Source organism: Ipomoea triloba, chromosome 12 (genome assembly GCF_003576645.1).
Source record: "Ipomoea triloba cultivar NCNSP0323 chromosome 12, ASM357664v1".
NCBI classification, from domain to species: Eukaryota; Viridiplantae; Streptophyta; class Magnoliopsida; order Solanales; family Convolvulaceae; genus Ipomoea; species Ipomoea triloba.
The window spans coordinates 24,628,281-24,649,527 of NC_044927.1; the positions used below are offsets into that span (position 1 = coordinate 24,628,281).

At 32.2% G+C, this 21,247-nt stretch overlaps 2 protein-coding genes across 4 annotated transcripts; one reads left to right on the forward strand and one right to left on the reverse strand.

Moving 5' to 3' along the window:
* Positions 1 to 65: 65 nt before the first annotated feature.
* LOC116000063 (photosynthetic NDH subunit of lumenal location 1, chloroplastic) lies at positions 66 to 2,805 on the reverse strand. Of its 2 annotated transcripts, none has more exons than XM_031240076.1 (8): positions 2,598 to 2,804; positions 2,422 to 2,512; positions 2,011 to 2,097; positions 1,799 to 1,869; positions 1,397 to 1,519; positions 1,225 to 1,296; positions 1,038 to 1,134; positions 66 to 325 (listed from the first exon to the last, which is right to left on the reverse strand). In XM_031240076.1, exons 1-8 carry the CDS (start codon positions 2,649 to 2,651, stop codon positions 222 to 224), a joined length of 699 nt encoding a protein of 232 aa, XP_031095936.1. In that variant the 5' UTR covers positions 2,652 to 2,804; the 3' UTR covers positions 66 to 221. The 2 variants fall into 2 exon arrangements, with proteins under 2 accessions (XP_031095936.1, XP_031095937.1); XM_031240077.1 differs by having other exon boundaries at positions 295 to 366; positions 2,598 to 2,805.
* Positions 2,806 to 12,007: 9,202 nt separating this feature from the next.
* On the forward strand, positions 12,008 to 13,972 carry LOC115999910. 2 transcript variants are annotated; one of them, XR_004094051.1, is made up of 4 exons: positions 12,008 to 12,352; positions 12,464 to 12,533; positions 12,612 to 13,314; positions 13,902 to 13,972. XR_004094051.1 is itself a non-coding variant. In XM_031239863.1 (3 exons), exons 1-3 carry the CDS (start codon positions 12,118 to 12,120, stop codon positions 13,240 to 13,242), a joined length of 936 nt encoding a protein of 311 aa, XP_031095723.1. In that variant the 5' UTR covers positions 12,008 to 12,117; the 3' UTR covers positions 13,243 to 13,488. The 2 variants fall into 2 exon arrangements, 1 of the variants encoding a protein (XP_031095723.1); XM_031239863.1 differs by lacking the exon at positions 13,902 to 13,972 and having other exon boundaries at positions 12,612 to 13,488.
* The last annotated feature ends 7,275 nt before the right edge of the window (positions 13,973 to 21,247 follow it).

Here is a 21,247-nt window from a genome sequence, read left to right on the forward strand (position 1 = left end):
AAAATGGTGTTCATTCTTGCCCTGGTATTCATTTCAGTTGCATATATATAATGTTGGAAGTTATATACATATGTACAGGTTTCCTGCATTAAATGCTGTTCATTCCTGCCACCCCTGTTATTCATCTCAGTTACATATATTGAATGTTGGGAGTTATAATACATATATACAGGTTGTTCTCTGCCAGAAAATTGCTAAGAGAATCCATTACAATGAGAAGTTTATATGTCTAGCAACTTGAAAGAGTCTGCAACAACTTTAAGCTTGTTTCTAATCCTTCTCCATCTCCTTTCATTTGCTCCAACTACCAAGGTGTAGAATCTCCCTGCTCAATATGGGAATTAAAATGTGTACTTCATGCCAAACCTTAGTATAACAATAAGTATGGTGTGAGATTGTCTGATGGTGAGATGTATAATATTTTTTAGTTAAAATGTAATATTTTTTATAAGTGCATAGAAAAATATTATTCCGTACATTTTAACTAAGAAGTACTCCGTATTGTATATCTCATGTGAGACGGTTTCACATAAAATTTTTAGTATTGAAGAATAAATCTTGTGTGAGACTGTCACGCCATAAGATGTATAATATTTTTTTAGTTAAAACGTATTATGATTGTTAAGTATATAATATATAAACATAATGTAGTCTAATTATCGGTTTAAGATTTGGTTTAAGATTTTAGTTGAGATGGAGAATAAACAATGTGTAATTCATAAATAATTAATAAAAATGTTTTGTACAAGAGGTCTATACAAATAGGCTAGCATTAATGGACTGGAAAAAAAGTCTTTTTTTGGGTTACCTATGTTTGGTTAAAGACCTACTTACACAAAATCATGTTCAAACCAATGACCCCTTGTAACCTCAAGGATAGGAGTTCAACCCCTTACCTCATATAGTCATATTTGCCAAAAAGAGGAAAACAAAAACATACTTTCATATTTTACACAATTGGGAAATGTGCAATTTTGGTCATTCAAATGTTAGTACCAACTACCAAGTGCAGAGAGAGAGAGAGAGAGAGAATATACCATTTCCAACAGCTATGGTTGCAAATGCAGCTCTTGAAAAGTTTACAGAAGTGAGTACATATTCAAAGGTGCAGTAGTTTTTGCCTTCTATAGTTTTCTGTACAAAGTCAATATATACTTTCTGCCATCAATGCTTATTCATTCCCCAAAAATGGAGAAAATGGAATGACGAAGAAGAAGAACGTACTTCCTGAACATCCATTATGGTTGCTAGTTGACTTGGAGCTGCATAAACATGGTTAACTAGCCTGTACACTGTCTGTAATACAGTTAACAAAAAAGAAAGTTAATTAAGACATTAGAAGTTCATAATAAATTGAAATAAAAATCTAGAAAATAACAAAAATTAATGTCATCACCTCTTGCATTGGACCCAAATCATGGATGTCTGCCTGCTCAGTTGGTATAAAACTCACCCTAACATTTTGCAACTGTAAATGTCTGTCCTTAAATGCAGAATCATGCCCTCTAAAATCAAAGTCCTGCCCAGAAACACACATCTTAATTATTTTGTTTTTTTTTTTTTTGAATGACGAGGGAAATTAAACCTGCATTTACTGTCCGAGGTTGTGCACTAAGTAAAACCTGCCTTGTAACCTTAGGTTGCCCATATTTGACCGACTCAAACAATAAAAGTCAAAAGGCCGCTCCTGAGAGTCAAATTTGAAACCTTGTGGTTACCAAATCAACTGTCTGGCCACCTTGGTTGGGTTGCCCCAATATTTTAATTATTGACACTATGATATGAGGTGAAAACTTACTGTCCAATCTGAAGGATAGTAATAGGCATAACCATCTTCTTTGTCAACAAAAGATGAAAACCTCTCTGGCACTGGTGTACACATCCAAGAAACACAATCAAGAAATGACTGATGAGAAAATCTATGATTGAAAGAATCTTAGCAATTCTCTTATTGAATCAAAGAAAATTTCTCCATGAGATTACACCTAATGTGATGTTAAGACTCAATACCTTCAGCCAAGAGGGGATTTGCAGGGAGCAAACTTAATGAAGATAATGCTCCTAGTCCCAATAACAGTGGCCTTCTCTTACAATTCCCTACAATAATTAAACAAGAATAACATAATAAATTCAAAACCCATTCTTAAAATGCTGAAATTTATTTGCCAAGCAGGAGGTATTCTTGCCCACAAAGCCGAAATTCCCTCACTACCAGGCCCCACACCCCGACTAGACAAAATAGTCAATGGGTAAATTACAGTGACTCAATGATTTATTATGTGAAAGGATCGATGCATGCTGCCCACAAAGAGCCCACCACATTAAGGATAACTCTTGGGGCTCAATTTTGTGTCCTTATCCTTAACCGACTATGGATAAACCAATTGAGCTGCACATGCTAGCAATAAGAGGTATTCTTACTGGATTCATCAGGAGAGGTGTTGTCCTTTAAGGATGATACTATGATGTTGTGGGGAGCCAATGAACAAGGTTTTGGTGTTGCCCTATTTATCTGCAATTCAGTCTCATAAGCAATAATCAAGAGAAATATGTAAAAGAAAACTTGAAGAATGTAAAATGGTAATTATTATACTGACTCTTTTTTGTAAGGCAGATGAAGCCACGGGCAGTGAGAGTGATGAAGCTGCCATTTCTTTATCTTAGCAGAAAGAGATCAGATGCAGCTCCTAATGATATATGGATAGTATAGTGTGCACTTTTTGACTGTTTTTTTTTTTAATAATTATTTTTGAGAAATATTAGCATTATTTGCCTTTTGCCTTGTGCCTTTTGCTGTGAACTTGGATAAGATGGGAATGAAATGAGAGGAAGAGGTTTCATACTTGTGTGATGTTGGAGTTTCCAGATGGGCTTTATGGGAAATTCACAAATATAAGAGGTTTGGATTAGGAACAGGTCTTGGGCCCTACTCTAGATATTCGAATATCAAAACATAAATCAAGAAAGATTTTTTTTTTTTTTTTTTTAAAGATGAGAAGACATTAATAAGTCGAATTTGTAAAAAACCTATGTATATAATCCATCTACAAAGGTGTCAAATAGAATCTGACGGAAATTCGAATCCATTAAAAAAAAACTTTAGTACATAAAAAAAAATATATATAGCACATAAAAAATAAAAATAAAAAAAAACATAAAAAAATATTATTTTTTGTTCCGATATAAAATAGTAATTTTAGTCACTCAGATTTTTCATTGTTGACGAGTAATCCAAATATGCTTAAAGTAACCACAATAGTGGTTTTTGTTCAGTTTTTGAAGAAGAAAAAATTAGGAATTGATTTTTATCTAATGGGAAAGGAGATTTTGGCTAGATATTTTTCTGGCATATATAATTTTTTGGTGGGGTCCACTTTTAGGAGAAAGGGGAAAACTTGCGCAGATTGTTGCACGTGTGCAACCATTTGCACTCCTAGAATGCACGCGCCTTTGGGCGTGTAATGCCTTTAGTTTTGTTTTTTTTTGTTAGAATTTATTGTTTCCCTTTTCACTTCTCACTTGTTCTCGCTCCTAAATGGCCAGCAAAAAACTTACAAAAATCTACAACTATCGAGGTTACTCTTATACCTAAAGGCTACAAATTTGATTCTCGATTGCCTACATGTACCTCTCAATTGTGTCTGGCCTATTGCATCTCACAAGGTCTTCCTAATTTACTTTTCATGTGTACGTGGTTTACAAGCTATTATATAATAACGGGTTTACTTAGTGCATAACATTGGATAGTATATTGTTGGATATTTATATAGTAATGAGATTAATGGTTCAGATGTCTACCATGATTACTCAAATAATATTTGGAGTTGTGGAGTAGTAAATATTATTGAGTTTGGTAGAGATGATTTTGGGTTGTTCGAGAAATCGCGAGAGATGACTCGAGAGGTCAGTTCGTACGAGAGGTCGGTTCGAGGAGAAACGATGTCTCGAACTGAGTTTGCGTGAATCGTTTTATCGATGTCTCGCAGGCAGGTCCGCATGGAAATGATGTCTCGCATGTTCTATAAATGCATGTGATTGCATGGTTTAAATATCTTTGACTTTGCATGTTCTTAGTGCAAATTAAAGATACTAAAATATGTGAGTAATGTATTAAATCACTTTACATGCGTGGTAAAACTTCACCTCTCGAATGTGTTGTTTATGTATCTCTCGAATTGAAAGCATCATTTATCTCTCGAAGGCATGCATCGTTGTTGGTAATAATTAGCTGCTTGGCACACAAGTGTTCACATTTGATATTTCATGTTCAGCAAGTTAGCTTGCACTTGAGATATTAAAATACTAATTGTTTTGCATATGAGCATACACTTGATGCTAAGTAAATGAATTACTTTTTCATGCAATGTTGCAGTGTTTACGTAGAACCTTACTTCTCGAATGAGGTTGGTCAGTTCAGTTATTATGCATGTTGCTATGAACTTATTATTTCCTAATTACATGTACACATGTATTTGAAATATTTAAGTTGTGGATATAATTGTTTGAATTATTTTCCATGCATAAGGCTCAGAATGCTACGTAAATAAATCCCAAGTCAGTTATATTAATATCTTTGGAGATATTAACATGTGAATATAATTTAAAATTATATTTCCACATGTGTGTACGTAACTGCCTGAACCAGAATGGTGAAATCCAAAAGAATATATTTTATATATATTTTGAAAGTTTTAAACTGGTATAAACTTCCAGTAACTACTCCTAACAGTTAGAATTTATTCCTATAAAATTCTAGGAGTGTCATCTGATCAAATACGCAATTTTATTTTGCATGATATCTTGATATATCACAGTTCAATAACTCTCAGTAAGTTCTTATCAAGCAACCTAAGAACTTTGTTTTCATCTTCTTGTATCCCATAAGATTTAATCTTGTTACCTCGTTGCTTTTGAAGATGAAAGATTAAAAGCTTATAGGAAAGTGATATCACGCCTGAAGATCTCATTTCCTCTCCTTTTTTCTCCTCTTATCCGAATTTTCTCCAACATATATGAGGTTTACATAGCGCACACCTTTAAATAGTAATTGTATGTTTCTCTCATTAAAAAAATAAAATTATTAATCTTTCAATTTTTATGACTTAGACAATTTCGGCCCCTCTTTTCATGATTTGACAAATTTACTTTCTCGACTTGTTAACAAAGATTAATTTAATAATTTAAAATTATAAATTACAATTTTATCTGTAATTTCGTATATTGATTAACTGACAGTACACATGACATACAAATGTGAGATTTTAATGGTCTTCATTATTAAGAAATCAAACCTTAAAAGAAAAATTGAATGATGAAGTTAATAATTGAAGGATTTAAATTACTATTTCATATAAATATATAGAGGAGTTTTGGACCAGAGATATTGGCAACCAATTCAGATGCCAGTATGGGGGTTGGCAGGGACATGATGAGTTTGAAATACTTTTAAAGATATGAATATACATACATACATGGGATTCAATGAAAGTTTTGTCAACTTACGTTAATAAGGAATAGAAACATAAAAAGGTATTGTGGATGCTGCAAATAATGTCTCGTGAAAGACATATCTCAAAACTCACAAGATGAGTGTATGGCACGAAATGGACGTTTGTGAAGAATATAATGTAATAATAATATCTCATATCTGTAATAATCCTAAAATAACATTTCCACTTCCAAACCGTCACGGCACACCTACCACTTATTCGCTAACCAACTTACCATATATAATCTCAATATAAATTCCATTGAGGTCAAAGCTAGCTTGCGTTGTTATTAATCTCATTTTTAATATCTCAAACAGCTTATTATATTTCGAAAAGATCAAAGTATTATATATATTAAAGTATTGTGCAGTTGGAGTTGGACTATTAGGTTTAAGAGTTTCTAGAATGAGAGATCTATTTTTACTAAAATTAAGTTGCGTTGAGAAGTCAATAGTTGAATAGATCAGAGTTGATGTTATAATGAAGTGAGTGATCGTGGGTGGAGAATAGTTAGGGTAGTGGATGGAGAGGAACAAAGAGCAAGGGATTTGCATTGATCAATTAGTTTCAATAGAGTAGTATTGACTTCTCAACACTCCCAACTAAATGTTAGGCATTCGATTCATGTTACATCGAAAAAGCAATTCTCTTATACTTGTTAGAGAGTTAAAATCGATTCTTTCTCACTTTCTCATAAATGAATGAAGGAATATTTATATAAGGGGCAACCTCTAGCCAAGTTGATAAGACATGTTGGTAATTATAAGGTTTTAAGTTCAACTTCACGTGGGAGCTGTATATTGGCTTTTTTAGTTTGAGCTGGCCAGCTATGGGAAACCTAAGTTAGTTTAACTCCTCGTGGTCATTTGTTGTTGGCATGACTACCTATGTGCTTTTTGGAGGTTTTTGGGATTTTTATGTAAATAATTTTTTTTTTAAAGAATGTTTGTACCAAGGGGTTGGCATGACCTTCGTCCTATGCCAACGAGCCTTACCCACTGACTTTGGTACGAGTCACAAGACGAACTTCACCTATAATGCACCTTCAAATAGCAGATGTGAACTTTTCTGTAAATATTTTTTAAAAGAATGTTTGTACCGAGGGGTGAGCATGACTGCTTATGTCAGCGGGTCTTACTCGTTGACTTTTGTACGAGTATAAACATGTATTCCTATACAACTAGGTTACACCTTCTTCTGCTTAGTTTGGCTTTGTTGGATCAGCTTGGTGACATGCACTTCATTAGAATGTTTAAACCCTTTAAATATATTTAATCAAATAGTTATAATATATTATATACTAATAAAATTTGGTTTTCAAAAAAAAAAAAACTAATAAAAAAAAGATTGCACCTTAATTTTGAGACCTCAATTTCCTATCTTAAAATTTTAATGAAATAAATATATTCCGATAGTGACCCATCTGCCTACAAATCCCTCAAAAATCTATAGAAGAAATAAGATATTAACTTTTCTTTAAAATAATTAATCAATTAAATCATATCACAAGATTACATTATATACTAATCATATCAAACAAATTACTCCCCATAACAAGGAAGAATAATTTTTTTTTTAAATTTTTTTTAAAGAAGAAGGTAGCCATGACATCATCTCCTGATTGTGGCTTTCAAAACCCACTTCCACCGCAAATTATATCGTGGACCGTGGTCCACAATGCATTGTGGACCGCGGTCCCAAAACGACGTCGTTTTGATTAATGAAACAGACGGATGAATTCGCGCCACTCACTTTCTTTTCATATATACTGCACTTTCTTTTCATATATACTGCAGTTACATTTCAATACAACTGCAGTTACTTTTTGATATAACTACAGTTTCATTCGATAACATAAAAACACAAAAGTGAAACTGTTATTCAGTATCTGTTCATATACACTGCAGTTACATTTCAACACAACTACAATTACATTTTGATATAACTACAGTTTCATTCGNATTATTCTATACACAAGCGTTATATTGGGTCATATGGATTATAATTTTTAAAAAATTGAATTATCATACATAGTAATAATAATAATAATAATAATAATAATAATTTATTTTTAATGGTAAATTAATGCTTACTCTTTTTTATATCACTAGTAAAATAGATATATAATGTTATTACATATCTTGTTTCCTTTATATCATTAGTAAATAAACAGTATAATTATTTTTAAAAAAAATAAAGAAAATTCATTAAATATTCAAGTTGGATTGCGGGATAAGCTTAGAACAACTCCATTGGCAATTTTTTGAGTTTTATGATCAGTTTTATTTTAGGTGTAAGAGAGGAAATGTTGTGGGTTCTACTACTAATGTGAATTTCTTTTTCGTGTTTTTTTAGAAAAAAAATTTAAAAAAAATGTTAGTACATGTTATGCAGACGTGCATGAGCATTGGGTAGTTTTCAACTACAGATCACTATGCATTTTTTATTTTTACATTTTCTCTCTCTACTAGAAAGTTATAATTTTTTAAATAAAAATTCACCATTAATCTTGCTATTAAGTATTAACAAAGTGAAGCTAAACTTGATGGCATTGAAGTTGACATCAAGGAAGGTTATTAAAGAATGATGGTAACATATAGAGGTGGAGGTAACAGCTCAACCTACTCCAATAATTATGGTTAATGATGAGAATTAAAATGTTTCTTTTTTTTGGGAGAAAAGAATTAAAATGTTAAAACTCGTAATCAAAGCGATAAATACATAATAATAGTAACACTATTTAAAAACATGATGAATATCAATCAATTATTAGTACTGAGGTTACTCATTTTTCTTTCTTTCCGCTGACTAATAAGAAGTGCATGGCAAAAATACATTCGATCTTTTAAATGAATTAGATTTTCATTTTTTTTTTGAGAATTCTATGGCTAAAAATTATATGTGTTGTCTAGCTTTGTTGTTATATCCTAAGCTAATAAAATGTTGCCTGTTGGCCCTACAACACCTCTCTTCTCCGTATCATTCATCATCAACTTCGAAATCATTGTGTTNACTACAGTTACTTTTTGATATAACTACAGTTTCATTCGATAATATCAAAACAAATGTAAGACAGTATCTTTTGGAATGAACTGTAGTGTCAATTACGGGATTCCGTCTCCCACTTACTAAAACGATGTCGTTTTGGGACCGCGGTCCACAATGCATTGTGGACCGCGATCCACGATATAAGAACTGCACTTTCACGGGGCAGTTTTTTGACTTTGGAAATTGGAAGCTTTGGAAACTTTCCAAGTCTGCTTCGGTCCGCGAGCTTCCGGTCCCCCTCATTGCAAGTACTTATTGAGTTATTGCACCCAAAATAAAATGATAAATTTATTTTTATAAGAATTTTATTAGAAGAAAAAAAAATTTACTTTATTTTTTAAAACCGAGTAAGTATAATATTATTCTATACACAAGCGTTATATTGGGTCATATGGATTATAATTTTTAAAAAATTGAATTATCATACATAGTAATAATAATAATAATAATAATAATAATAATTTATTTTTAATGGTAAATTAATGCTTACTCTTTTTTATATCACTAGTAAAATAGATATATAATGTTATTACATATCTTGTTTCCTTTATATCATTAGTAAATAAACAGTATAATTATTTTTAAAAAAAATAAAGAAAATTCATTAAATATTCAAGTTGGATTGCGGGATAAGCTTAGAACAACTCCATTGGCAATTTTTTGAGTTTTATGATCAGTTTTATTTTAGGTGTAAGAGAGGAAATGTTGTGGGTTCTACTACTAATGTGAATTTCTTTTTCGTGTTTTTTTAGAAAAAAAATTTAAAAAAAATGTTAGTACATGTTATGCAGACGTGCATGAGCATTGGGTAGTTTTCAACTACAGATCACTATGCATTTTTTATTTTTACATTTTCTCTCTCTACTAGAAAGTTATAATTTTTTAAATAAAAATTCACCATTAATCTTGCTATTAAGTATTAACAAAGTGAAGCTAAACTTGATGGCATTGAAGTTGACATCAAGGAAGGTTATTAAAGAATGATGGTAACATATAGAGGTGGAGGTAACAGCTCAACCTACTCCAATAATTATGGTTAATGATGAGAATTAAAATGTTTCTTTTTTTTGGGAGAAAAGAATTAAAATGTTAAAACTCGTAATCAAAGCGATAAATACATAATAATAGTAACACTATTTAAAAACATGATGAATATCAATCAATTATTAGTACTGAGGTTACTCATTTTTCTTTCTTTCCGCTGACTAATAAGAAGTGCATGGCAAAAATACATTCGATCTTTTAAATGAATTAGATTTTCATTTTTTTTTTGAGAATTCTATGGCTAAAAATTATATGTGTTGTCTAGCTTTGTTGTTATATCCTAAGCTAATAAAATGTTGCCTGTTGGCCCTACAACACCTCTCTTCTCCGTATCATTCATCATCAACTTCGAAATCATTGTGTTCTGGAGTGTAATTTCTCATCCTGTAATCTCTCCCATATGTCTCTTTTGTATATGATGGATTAGCATAGCATCCAACAACCTATATATAGCTAAACAAACTTAACTTTCATTACCAAAGTTTCAAGTTAAAACTTTGCTACCAAAACAGAGAAATTCTCCCATATAGGCTGTAATTGAAACTCGAATTTGAAAGAAATTATATATAGTATTAAAAAAAAACAACTTTGCTACCAAAACAGAGAAATTCTCCCATATAGGTTTAGTTGCTTTTTCTTTTTTTCTTTTTTTTTTTTTTGAGAAAAAAAAAAGCAACTAAACCTTGTTATTAACTAATATTTTTAGTGAGCAAGTACTTTTTAGGTGATGAGGGAAAATCCACAGTCACTATTCAAGAGTGTGCACTGATGAATAAATCCTGCCTTGTGACCCTAGCCGTCAAAGGGTCATAAGGAGGTAAACCAGCTTAAGTTGTTCATAGCTGACCGGCTCAAAATAAGAAAGCTAGGACTTGAACTCATGACCTTGTGGTTACAAGTTTGTATCCTTAGCAATCTTGATTAAAATTACACCCTATAGACAACATAGACTGGTTTACCGGTCTCCTTGTAGTCCTTTACCCGTTAGGGTTACAAAGTGGAATTCACCAAAAATACACAGTCTAGTAACGATTGCAAACTTTGTCATAAATATAAGGATCGGAGTATGTATACTATAGTATCCTAGTGGCTAGCTAGTGTATAGTACTACTGCAAAGAGTAGGTGGTATGTCTTCCTGCAATTTGACTTATTGTCTAAGTATTCAATTCTCAGGGTTTGCTTCTCGTGTTGTTCATCAAAACATGACTAATAGCAGAGCCTCGTGATAAATAATTTAATTAAGGTGCTCCACTCCTCCTGATCCAATCATCTTTCTAATCTTAGCTTGTAGTTCAAACTTGAAAGTTGAATCCAATCCTAGCTATATATGGAAACCATGATGGCATGAGATTATCGCACAAGATTAATTATATTCCTCCAAACCATCTTTCAAGTCCATCTTGTGATTGTTTTAGTATGTTTTTCATTTATAAGTTTAAATCACAAAATTAAGGGCGTATCACTACCCTGATTTTTTTAGACCGATAAATAGAACAGGTGATGATAAATCATGTGATGTGTTAATGTGGCTCAATATTGGTCTACTATGTCTCTAAATCTATACCTCACGACCATATTTACTAATAAAGTAAAGTTTATTAACTTACTTTAAGTTAGTTGATCAATTGAACTATGTTCGGAGACTTGGGAATGCGGTAGACTATTTTTTTCAGCTATAATATGAGATATAATTGCTAGATTCAACTACATAATTATACGTCACTCAAAGATTTATACTCAAAATTATGTTCACTTATATTGCTTTATTTTATGATCAAGTGACAGTTGCAACATTAAGTAAAATATTATAAATTCAATTCTTATCTAACTTCAATGCTGCCAAAGACCTTGTGGTCTAATGGCACCCAGTGTCTCGGTTTACACTCCCACATGGATGATCGGTTTTTTGTGTTGTGCTTCATTAGGTTAAGAAAGTAGCTAATGATCCAGTTTTTTAAATTATTTTTCAATAAAGGAATCGACACATCAGCGGTAAACAAGTCATTTTAGGTGAAATTACATTAATTTGTGTTGTTTAGGGACCCAATTATATATATATATATATATATATATATATATATATATATATATTTTTTTTTTTTTTTTGAATTTAGTGACCTAATTACAATTTGGTGTGTAGTTGGATGACATATTTGACTCTTATTTCATTATTAAATTACACTTTTATTACTTTCAAAAAAATTACACTTTTATTTTTTTTATTTAAGAAATATCGAACTTTTTTCCACGACACCTATCAAATTAAATTATACGGAGTAATACACTTGCTGATTACATGCCCTATTCTGCTATTCATAATTCTTTTATTGCCTTTGTCTAACAGTCTAACCTAACCAAGCAAGACCAATACAGAAATACAATAAAATTACACCGGATTTGTAGCTTTCCTTATACTAACCGAATATACCCGCCACCCATCCCCAAAAACCTTACTGCGTATTTCACTCGCTATATATACCATCTCTCTCCTGCATAATTCATCACTGTCCTTGATAGCTCGAATCTCAACCACTGATGGCGACGAATTCGAGTTCCAGAGGGAGCACGGAGCTTCTGTTACCGAAGAAATGGAACAGCGATAGAGAAACCAGCCCCGAGAGAACTGTAGTATGGACTGAACCGAAATCGTCGTCGTCGAAGACCGAGAAGAGAGTTCCGGTGATCTATTATCTCTCCAGAAACGGTCAGTTCGAGCATCCGCATTTCATCCAAGTTCCTCTCTCTTCCCCTGAAGGCCTCTACCTCAAAGGTAATCCAAATCCTACTCGCATTTCTGGATTTTATCGCATAATCGCGTTGCGGATTTGAGAAATTCTGAGATTGTTGTTCTAATTTACGTTTTGTATTGTGATATAATAAGATGTGATAAATAGACTGAATGTTCTGAGAGGAGAAGGCATGGCGTCTCTGTTCTCGTGGTCTTCGAAGCGGTGAGTTTTTTTTCGTTTTAGTTGAGAATGAAGGATGGATTATTTGAAGCAATGCATTGATTTGATCGTTTTGAGCAGGAGCTACAAAAATGGATACGTTTGGCATGATCTATCGGATGACGATTTGATATATCCTGTGAACGGTCGAGATTACGTTCTGAAAGGATCGGAGCTTCTTCCGAGGTCGGTGAGCTTCCGAATGTGCGAAACGGCGTCGAAGACGGAGGATTCCGGTGAGATTCACAAATTACCGGCGTCGATCGCGGAGAGGAGGACAAGGAATCAGTCCTGGGACTCGTTCGATAATAATAATCCACAAAACGACTACAGAGCAATGTACAAGTCCGAGTCGAGCAGAGAATTCTCCGCGAAATTCGCGGCGGAAGTAGGGACGCAGAAGGCGGAGAGTCGGGCGGGGGGACGAGGAGGGAGGACGACGAGAGAGGCGGCGCAGGGGAGCAAGAGTGTGGAGCTGAGCAGAGAAGAGCTGCCTTCACCGCCATCCATATCTAGCTGGGAGTATACGGACGGCGTGAGTAGATCAGGGAACGTTCATCGACGTACTCTCACAAGAGATCACACGGCTGAGAATGATCTTTCGAGTGGGAGAGTAAAGGCTTCGCGCGTCGTGATGCACCTGATTACCTGTGGATCCTCCACTACAGTTGACTCGGCTCTTACAAAAAGCAAAAGCAGGAACAAGTTTTGAGGAGTTTTTGGTCATTTGGTTGGTTTTGATTTTGAGGTGATACTTGAAGAATGGTCAAAAGTAGCGGTCATGGTACATAAATGATTTTACCTTTAGTAACTCTAAGCTTTGTCCATGATTTTTAGCTGTACAATCACCACCTCTTGAAGAAAAAGAAATTAAATTCATCTTATATATTCACCACTCAAGAAAATAGGAGAACAGTTAAAAAAAGAAGTATAATACTTGATATTTTCAAAATCTCAATTTCATGTTTAAAAACTAAATCCCTCCATCGAGTTGAACACTGGTTGGTATCTTTTGTACCTTTTTACATTCAAATTGTAATCAAGTTTTTCCTCCAATATCTACTAATAATTCTTGCAAAAAATTTTACTACCGTCTTGAATCTATATATTATATAAGACGATACTTGTGTATGTACTTTTTATTTTGACAAGGATTTAATTATTAATGAATTCAATTATACAATTACTTCAATTAGTTTGGTATTTTGACTTAACCTCATTCATCCATCTTAATCTGTCTTAGTAATCATAGGATGAAAGTTTTTGTTAGTCTTGTATAACTACTTGAATCCAATTCAATAATTTCTTGTCCAATTATATACTTTGTATGTATTATAATTTATAAGATCATATTTTGGTGTTGCATAACAGAAGCAAAAGTTGGGAATGGGATATAATGTAGGTGAGGGTGTAATGATTCAGTTGGATTTGGATGCTCGAAATGCAAGAAAGAAGGGAGAGATAGCTTGCCTTTCACAGTCTGTGTGTTGAAGCTTTTGGTCCAACTGGCGTAAGAGTCAAATCTAAGCTTGTGCAATGCGATTAAGACATTTATTGTTATTTTAGCCTTTTTTAAATTCATAATAAATTGTACTCTTTTGCACACAATGAGTCTTAATCCTAACCATATATTAAATTGGTGGAGCTCATATCATTTGGGGTTCCAATTACTTTTGCTACTCAAAACAGAGTTTTAAGTGCAATTGATCATTCACCATATCATTGTGGTTTGCAAATTAAATCAATTTTGTTGTTCTGCCAACTATACATGTGTTATTTCATGTATGGTGAAAATGTATACCTAAAATTATTGATTCCGTTCAATTATATTTGTCTTTATTAAAGAAATTGTTATAGAATAATATGTACTTTTTAAATTTAAACATTAGTGCTTTAAAAAAAATAAATTTAAACACTAGAAATAATTAAGAATGGCATTTGCAATCTATGTAATCAAGCTAAGTGATCAAATTCATAATTATTACTATTTTTTAGACCATTTCCAACTTAAAACATTAAACTCTATACCAAATTTTGTATTAAAATTGAATATTCTTTAGTATATTCTTACACCAAATTTTATTCATCTCAAACTAATTTTACACCAAATTTTATTCATACACTAAAATAATTTGTATTCTCATAAATTAAAAATTTTTCTTTAATTATTTTAATATGAAATATAGTTTACTCAACTTAATTTTGTTGAAATTATATTTTATGTAATTTAATTTTTTATGAATATATATTCAATATTAGGTTTGTTTTAATCGTTTTGATGGTCAATCTAAATAACTTGTAGCTCAATAGCACATTTGTGACTTTCCCACATGAGATTTGAGGTCACAGATTCGACTCTTTGTGCTTTAATAAATTGAGAAAGTAGTTGATCTCATAAGTTTGGGACGGGGTGTACCCTGCCTAATTGTACTTTGCTTCGGGTATTTATACAATTTATATTTACCCAAAAAAAAAAAATGTTTGCTATTGTCAAATTTATTGCAGATTTGCAGTACTTTGTTTTGGTGTTTGGACTTGTAAAGGCTCAACAACTCTACGCCCGTGACTCGCAACACGAACATAATCAAAACGTCAATTTAATTAAGACGGAATAAAATTGATTGGAAATGCGAAAATGTCAAGCAAAAAACAACATAAGAACCTAAGAGGTACAATGTAAGGCATACGATAATATACTTGTCCAATAAAAAAAACAGTTAAGGCAACTAGCCAACTAGGCCATAATAAACTTAACATGGACCGTAAGCCCACAAGCAAGCTACCAAGCCATATCTTTTTTGTTACACACACTATTGATGTAAAAGAAAATCTTGTGATCGAAAGCGATGATCAAGTGAATGAAGCATGATTTTTGTACTTGAATATTATATGTTTGATTCTTGTCAATACATTCTTGATCGAGTTTGTTGTATATGGTCATTGTCAATACATTCTTGATCGAGTTTGTTGTATATGGTCATTGTCAATACATTCTTGATCGAGTTTGTTGTATATGGTCATTGTCAATACATTTTTGCGGGTGACGATAATATTAATACTGGAATATGTTTAAGGAAGCAATAGTTGTAAATACAAGATTGTGAGCGTGTCCCCCTTGCTATTACAATAATGGGCACAACGGCAAGTATCATGATATACAGTGGTTATAATAGGTTCTACTGGTCTCAACTCGAACCATATCATTTAGATTTAGTCAGGGTGTGAAGGCACCGAGAGCGGGCGATTTCAATATCGCCTCTACTGAGGCTCGATCTCACGACCTCCCGTATGAAAGAGTCGTTACATGTCATTTGAGCACAAGGTGCTTGACAATTCATAAGGTAGTTCAATTGTCCTAATAACTCAAATATTAAGCATGGGTAAATAAACTTAGGAAGCTAAGGGTGTTTCACTACGATGCTCAACCGACCTAGTGTGGTCGAGGAAACTTGGCCTTTTGCAATGTGAATCACTTACACCGTACCGACCAAGTCAGTATCAATCGACCTATGCCTACCTAGCTACATGGACTAACTCACCATAGAGTCTGTCATGTTGTATAACAAGGGTGCATCAATGATTGATCGGACAATTGTCTCCTCCAACCAGGGCATGCCACATCAAACTCATTTGTCATAAGCCATCATGACACTAATTCGAGGCAGAGTATAAATAGGACATGTATGGTTATCTTGTATATGTAATTCATCGTCTACTTCCTACTATTCATTGTATTAACTATTGTATGACGACCTACTTGATTAAACAATTCTGACTGAAGTCCTAATAATTACCTTCTATCAATACATTATCATCTCCTTATCCCTTATTTCACAATGTAACTCTAAACCCCTACTCTAATCTAACCTAATTTATGCTACCAATAATATTTTAAAATAATGATATATGCTCTTTTCAAAGATATTAAATAAAACACAAAACACAAAATTAGTCCGAGTAAAACATGAATTCTTACGTTAAGTCAAGAGCCATCCTCTTTTATCATTAAACCACAAGCTAAGGTCATTAGTACAAGGAACAGAACAAACTTTACAGCTGCGCTATAGCCTATTGGGTAGTACACTTTGTCTAGATACAAAAAGTAGTGTTTGGTTTGATTCAAACTTGATAAGGATGACGACCATTTAAAAAATAATAATGTGTTCTTCTTTGAGTACAAAATTCCAAAGAGACAAGTTTGCTCTCTACGTAGAATTGACCATTGGCTGCTAGGCCTGTAGGCAGTAGATATGTGCATGAACGTAACCCAGCACGCTGGATTAGTCTTCCGTGTTGCTGAAATTAAAGTTTTTTTTAAAAAAAAAAAAAAAAAGTATACTTCGTAATTATCAAAATTGTATTATATATTTTACTTTTTTTTTTTTTTCTTTCATGTCATTTGTTATCATAATTATTAGCATGATCAATAATTCAATATATATCATGAATGTTAATATGTCATATATATAGTGAATATGAACATTTCTTTTTAATAATGATTTATCTTGTCACTTGGAGGATTTGTACATTTTTGTGCAACGAGCTTAACTAAAAAGATATTGAAACGGATCAAATTTGTGATCTTTTAGATAAGAGAGTCATAATCCACCCATTCGATCACCTCTTTTGAGACATTTTGTACATTTGTTTAAATGTATGTTATTTGGGTTGTATTAGGTAGCAAGTGTTGGCAAAATAGGATAGCTAGGTGGAGCAAATAGGCTTGCCAATAAACATTAATACAAAGTTTTAAAGTCAATAGGCAAAAGGGTCAAATAGACCCATGTACTAACACTGGTTGTTCATCCAGCACCATGAACTAAAATATGGTCCATCTAAGTCATTATACTCCTAATTATTTTTCATCTAGCATTTTTAGTCCATTTCTAACAAGTAACCCATCTAATTTGTTGACATGGAAAAATAAAATAATAAAAAATGATGACATGTTATTTATATGAATGTTTTGGATGATTTTACCTATTTCATTAATGAAGAAAATGATTTCTTGCAATGAAATAGGGTAGAAATCAAAGTTGTTATATAATGTTTTAATTACAGTGTACTGCACGACTGTGTATGTATAGTGGGATATTCAAAGTTGTTTGGCAATGAAATTCTATATATGAAAATCGATATATTAAAATTAAATATAATAACTTAAGATATTATATTGGGTAAATTTTATTATTTTTTTAAAAAAAATTAATTTTTATATATCAATTTTCATGGAATCTCATTGTCGAACGACACTGAATACCCCGCAATACATATACAGTACACTCCGCTATACATACACAGTACACTGTAGTTGAAACTTTATATAGCAACTTTGATTTCTGCCCTATTTCTTTTCAAGAAATCATCCAAAAATACAATATCTTAAGTTATTCAATTATCCAAAAATCCAAAAATATTAATTTATTTTTAAAATAAAATAAAATTTACCCAATACAATATATCTTAAGTTATTATAAAAATAATTTAATTTTCATATATCGATTTCCATGAAATCTCATTGCTGAACGATAGTGAATACCGCGCTATACATACACTCATGTAGTTAAAATTTTATATAACAATTTTGATTTCTACCCTATTTCATTGCAAGAAATTATTTTTTTCATTAATGAAATATGGTAGAAATCATCCAAAACATCCATATAAATAACATGTCATCATTTTTTCAAATTTTATTTTTCAATGTCATCAAATTAGATGGGTTACTTGTTAGAAATAGGCTAAAAATACTAGATGAAAAATAATTAGGAGTATAATGACCTAGATGGACCATATTGTAGTTCATGGTGCTAGATGAACAATCAATGATAGTACATGGTCCTATTTGACCCTTTTGCCAGGTCAATAATGAGTCTGGATGATTCAATACGAAATTAGCATAAAGTTTAAAAACATTAAATGCCAAAATTTAAATAAAAATTATTTTTAATTATTAATATTGACTTGTTGGTGGGCTTGAAAGATCTATGATGAGGCGGACGTCTTAATCCCCAACTCTCCTCCCCCCCCCCCAAAGTCATTATACCATGGATCATGGGTCATAATTGAAACTGCAGTTGTGTTAAACTGATAATGCAGTTGTGTTAAACTGATAATGTAGTTGTGTTGAAAAGATACTGCAGTTGTGTTGAAAAGATACTGCAGTTGCGCGAAACAGAGGTCGTGCCATCCATCTGGAACTGCAGTTGTGTTGAACGGATACTGCAGTTGTGTTGAACGGATGAACGACCTCTGTTCCATGCAACTACAGTTTCCTTTCAACACAACTGCAGTATCTTTTCAACACAACTGCAGTATCCGTTCAACGCAATTGCAGTATCAGCTATGATCATGGTCCACCATGCATTGTGGACCATGGTCCACAGTATAATTTGCGCTCCCCCAACCCCAAAACTTTATTATGTAGTAAGACGAGCCAACCTAACGAGCTAAACCATTTTGATAGCTTTAGTACCAAATATTGTTTATATGAATTTTCACAGTATTCGGTACAAAAAATACTGATACCATCAATACTTTATTAAAAAAAAAAAACTAAGATAATATGGATGTAACTATGTATGGCGTGTAACACATGCAAGATCAAGTTCTTTTGGTTATTTGGGGGGTTGGGGGGTTGCATGCCATTATTAATTCAATCATTCTTGCATTAGTTGCTTGGCTTGATTTCCTTCTTCCTTAATAAATCAGAATGAATCACATGGATGGCCATCCAATACATTCACCTTAGCTTGCTTCACACTCTCTAATTCTGCATTTCGTTAGGTGAGAATGTCCACTACCATTTGTATTTTGACAAGGAAGATACAAAACATATGGCCAAAAATAAAGAACAAAAACTTAATTATACTCCATTTATTATATATATTTTATTCTTTAAAGCTAAAAATTTTATCATACCACTAGATCATAATAGCATTGTTGTTGAGCATATAATAATTTAATATATGACAAATAAATGTTCAATTCAATTAGACTTTTAGTTGAAATTAAATATATATCATTTAATTTGGTATCAGAGTCGGTTCTATACGAAAGGTCATGGCTTGGGTGGGCATATAATATCTAAAGCATTAATATATTGTCTAACTATATATTAATTTAACCTTTTAGTTGAAATAGAATGCATCCTCCAATTGTTAATTTTAGTTTAAATTAATTGCAAATCTACATACGTTTTATTTGGCGTAGATAAAATTTAAACTGACCTTCTAATACTCCCAACTCATAAACAAAAAGCATCTTAACTTCTTAAAAGGGATAATTAGATGGGTGAAGTATGATTTTTGTACTAGAAGGTTACGAATTCGATTCTGGTGACAATTAATTTCACTAGTATCTTTAATTAAAGTAGACCCAAATTATCCTTCTTGGTCTAGACCGTTGCATGAGATCTTTCTAGTGCGATTTACCTCTTATGTGTAACTTATGTGTTTTTACATAGGACCGAGATTTACCCAACGCAAGTGGATATGAGTTTTTTTGGTCACGGAAAAGTAGCCCCAAATTAAAATATAATTTGATAACAACGTTACCGTTGACTTAACTCTAGCTACATCACATCAAATTGTCCCCAAAAAGAAGGCACTTTGATTGCCTTTAATTTCAAAATTAAATTACTTATAGTGAAGATTAATGGTTAATAAATCGTGATCATGTCACCATCACTCACAGTCAAAACGTTGGACTAGCTACTAGCTTGGATATAATCAATGGTTAATAATTTTCCAAACAAGAAATTGTTTGCTAACAGTTTTGGCAACCATGAGATAATTATACAGCTTAAAGTAAAACTATTGATATTTAATTAAGTCAAATTCAATGTACCTTATAGTCATCACAATTCATGCCTATTTGATATATGCCAATTCAGGTGAGAATATGCTTTTACGTAAAAAAATAATGGAGACTAATATGATTCATTCATCTAGATAGATCAACGGTACGGTTAAAAATTGTTGAAAAATAAAGGAAAAAGATGTAGAGTTTTTTAAAAAGAAATATTGAAAACGTGAAAGTTTTTAATAAGAGTTAATTCCATTTTTTGTCATAGATTTATAGGTGACATTCCACTTTTAGTCATTTTTTATGAGAACATCCACTTTTGGTCATAGTATTATTGTGACATGACCAGTTTTGGTCCTCCATCAACAAAATCATTGAAATGTCGTTAAATATAAGGATATTTAGATCTTTTTTATACAAAGTATGTAGATTCATTATATATTTTATGTATATTTTTTTAACAGAAATCCATAATTGAAGATCGAAATGCCCTTGTATTTAACGAAATTTAAACTATTTTGTTGATAGAGGACAAAAAATAGTTATGTCACAATAATACTAGGACCAAAAGTAGATGTTCTGATAAAAAAAGGACTAAAAGTGAATTGTCACCTATAATTCTAGGACCAAAAATGGAATTAACTCTTTTTAATAATTATAAAATTGACCTCATACGTATTAACACACACGCACACACACACAAAATTGTCATCAATTTTTTTTCTTAATTTTCAACTCTTGATCAACTTAGATAGATGAATGAAATTAATCTACACTTTTTATATGGGGCATATGTACTCATGTATATGCACTACTAGTTATTTGTGAATGCACTATCATTCGTTTTTAAATGCATAGTCGTAATTACACAAACATCTCTGCATTTTTTTTCCATTCTTCTTTAATTTCTG

Coding starts and splice junctions, on each gene's coding strand:
- LOC116000063 (XM_031240076.1), bottom strand. CDS start 2,651: ATGGCAGCTTCATCACTCTCACTGCCCGTGGCTTCATCTGCCTTACAA. Junction 2,098..2,421: donor CACCTCTCCTGATGAATCCA/GTAAGAATACCT, acceptor TAATTATTGTAG/GGAATTGTAAGAGAAGGCCA. Junction 1,135..1,224: donor CCATAATGGATGTTCAGGAA/GTACGTTCTTCT, acceptor GACTTTGTACAG/AAAACTATAGAAGGCAAAAA.
- LOC115999910 (XM_031239863.1), top strand. CDS start 12,118: ATGGCGACGAATTCGAGTTCCAGAGGGAGCACGGAGCTTCTGTTACCG. Junction 12,353..12,463: donor TGAAGGCCTCTACCTCAAAG/GTAATCCAAATC, acceptor TGATATAATAAG/ATGTGATAAATAGACTGAAT. Junction 12,534..12,611: donor TTCTCGTGGTCTTCGAAGCG/GTGAGTTTTTTT, acceptor CGTTTTGAGCAG/GAGCTACAAAAATGGATACG.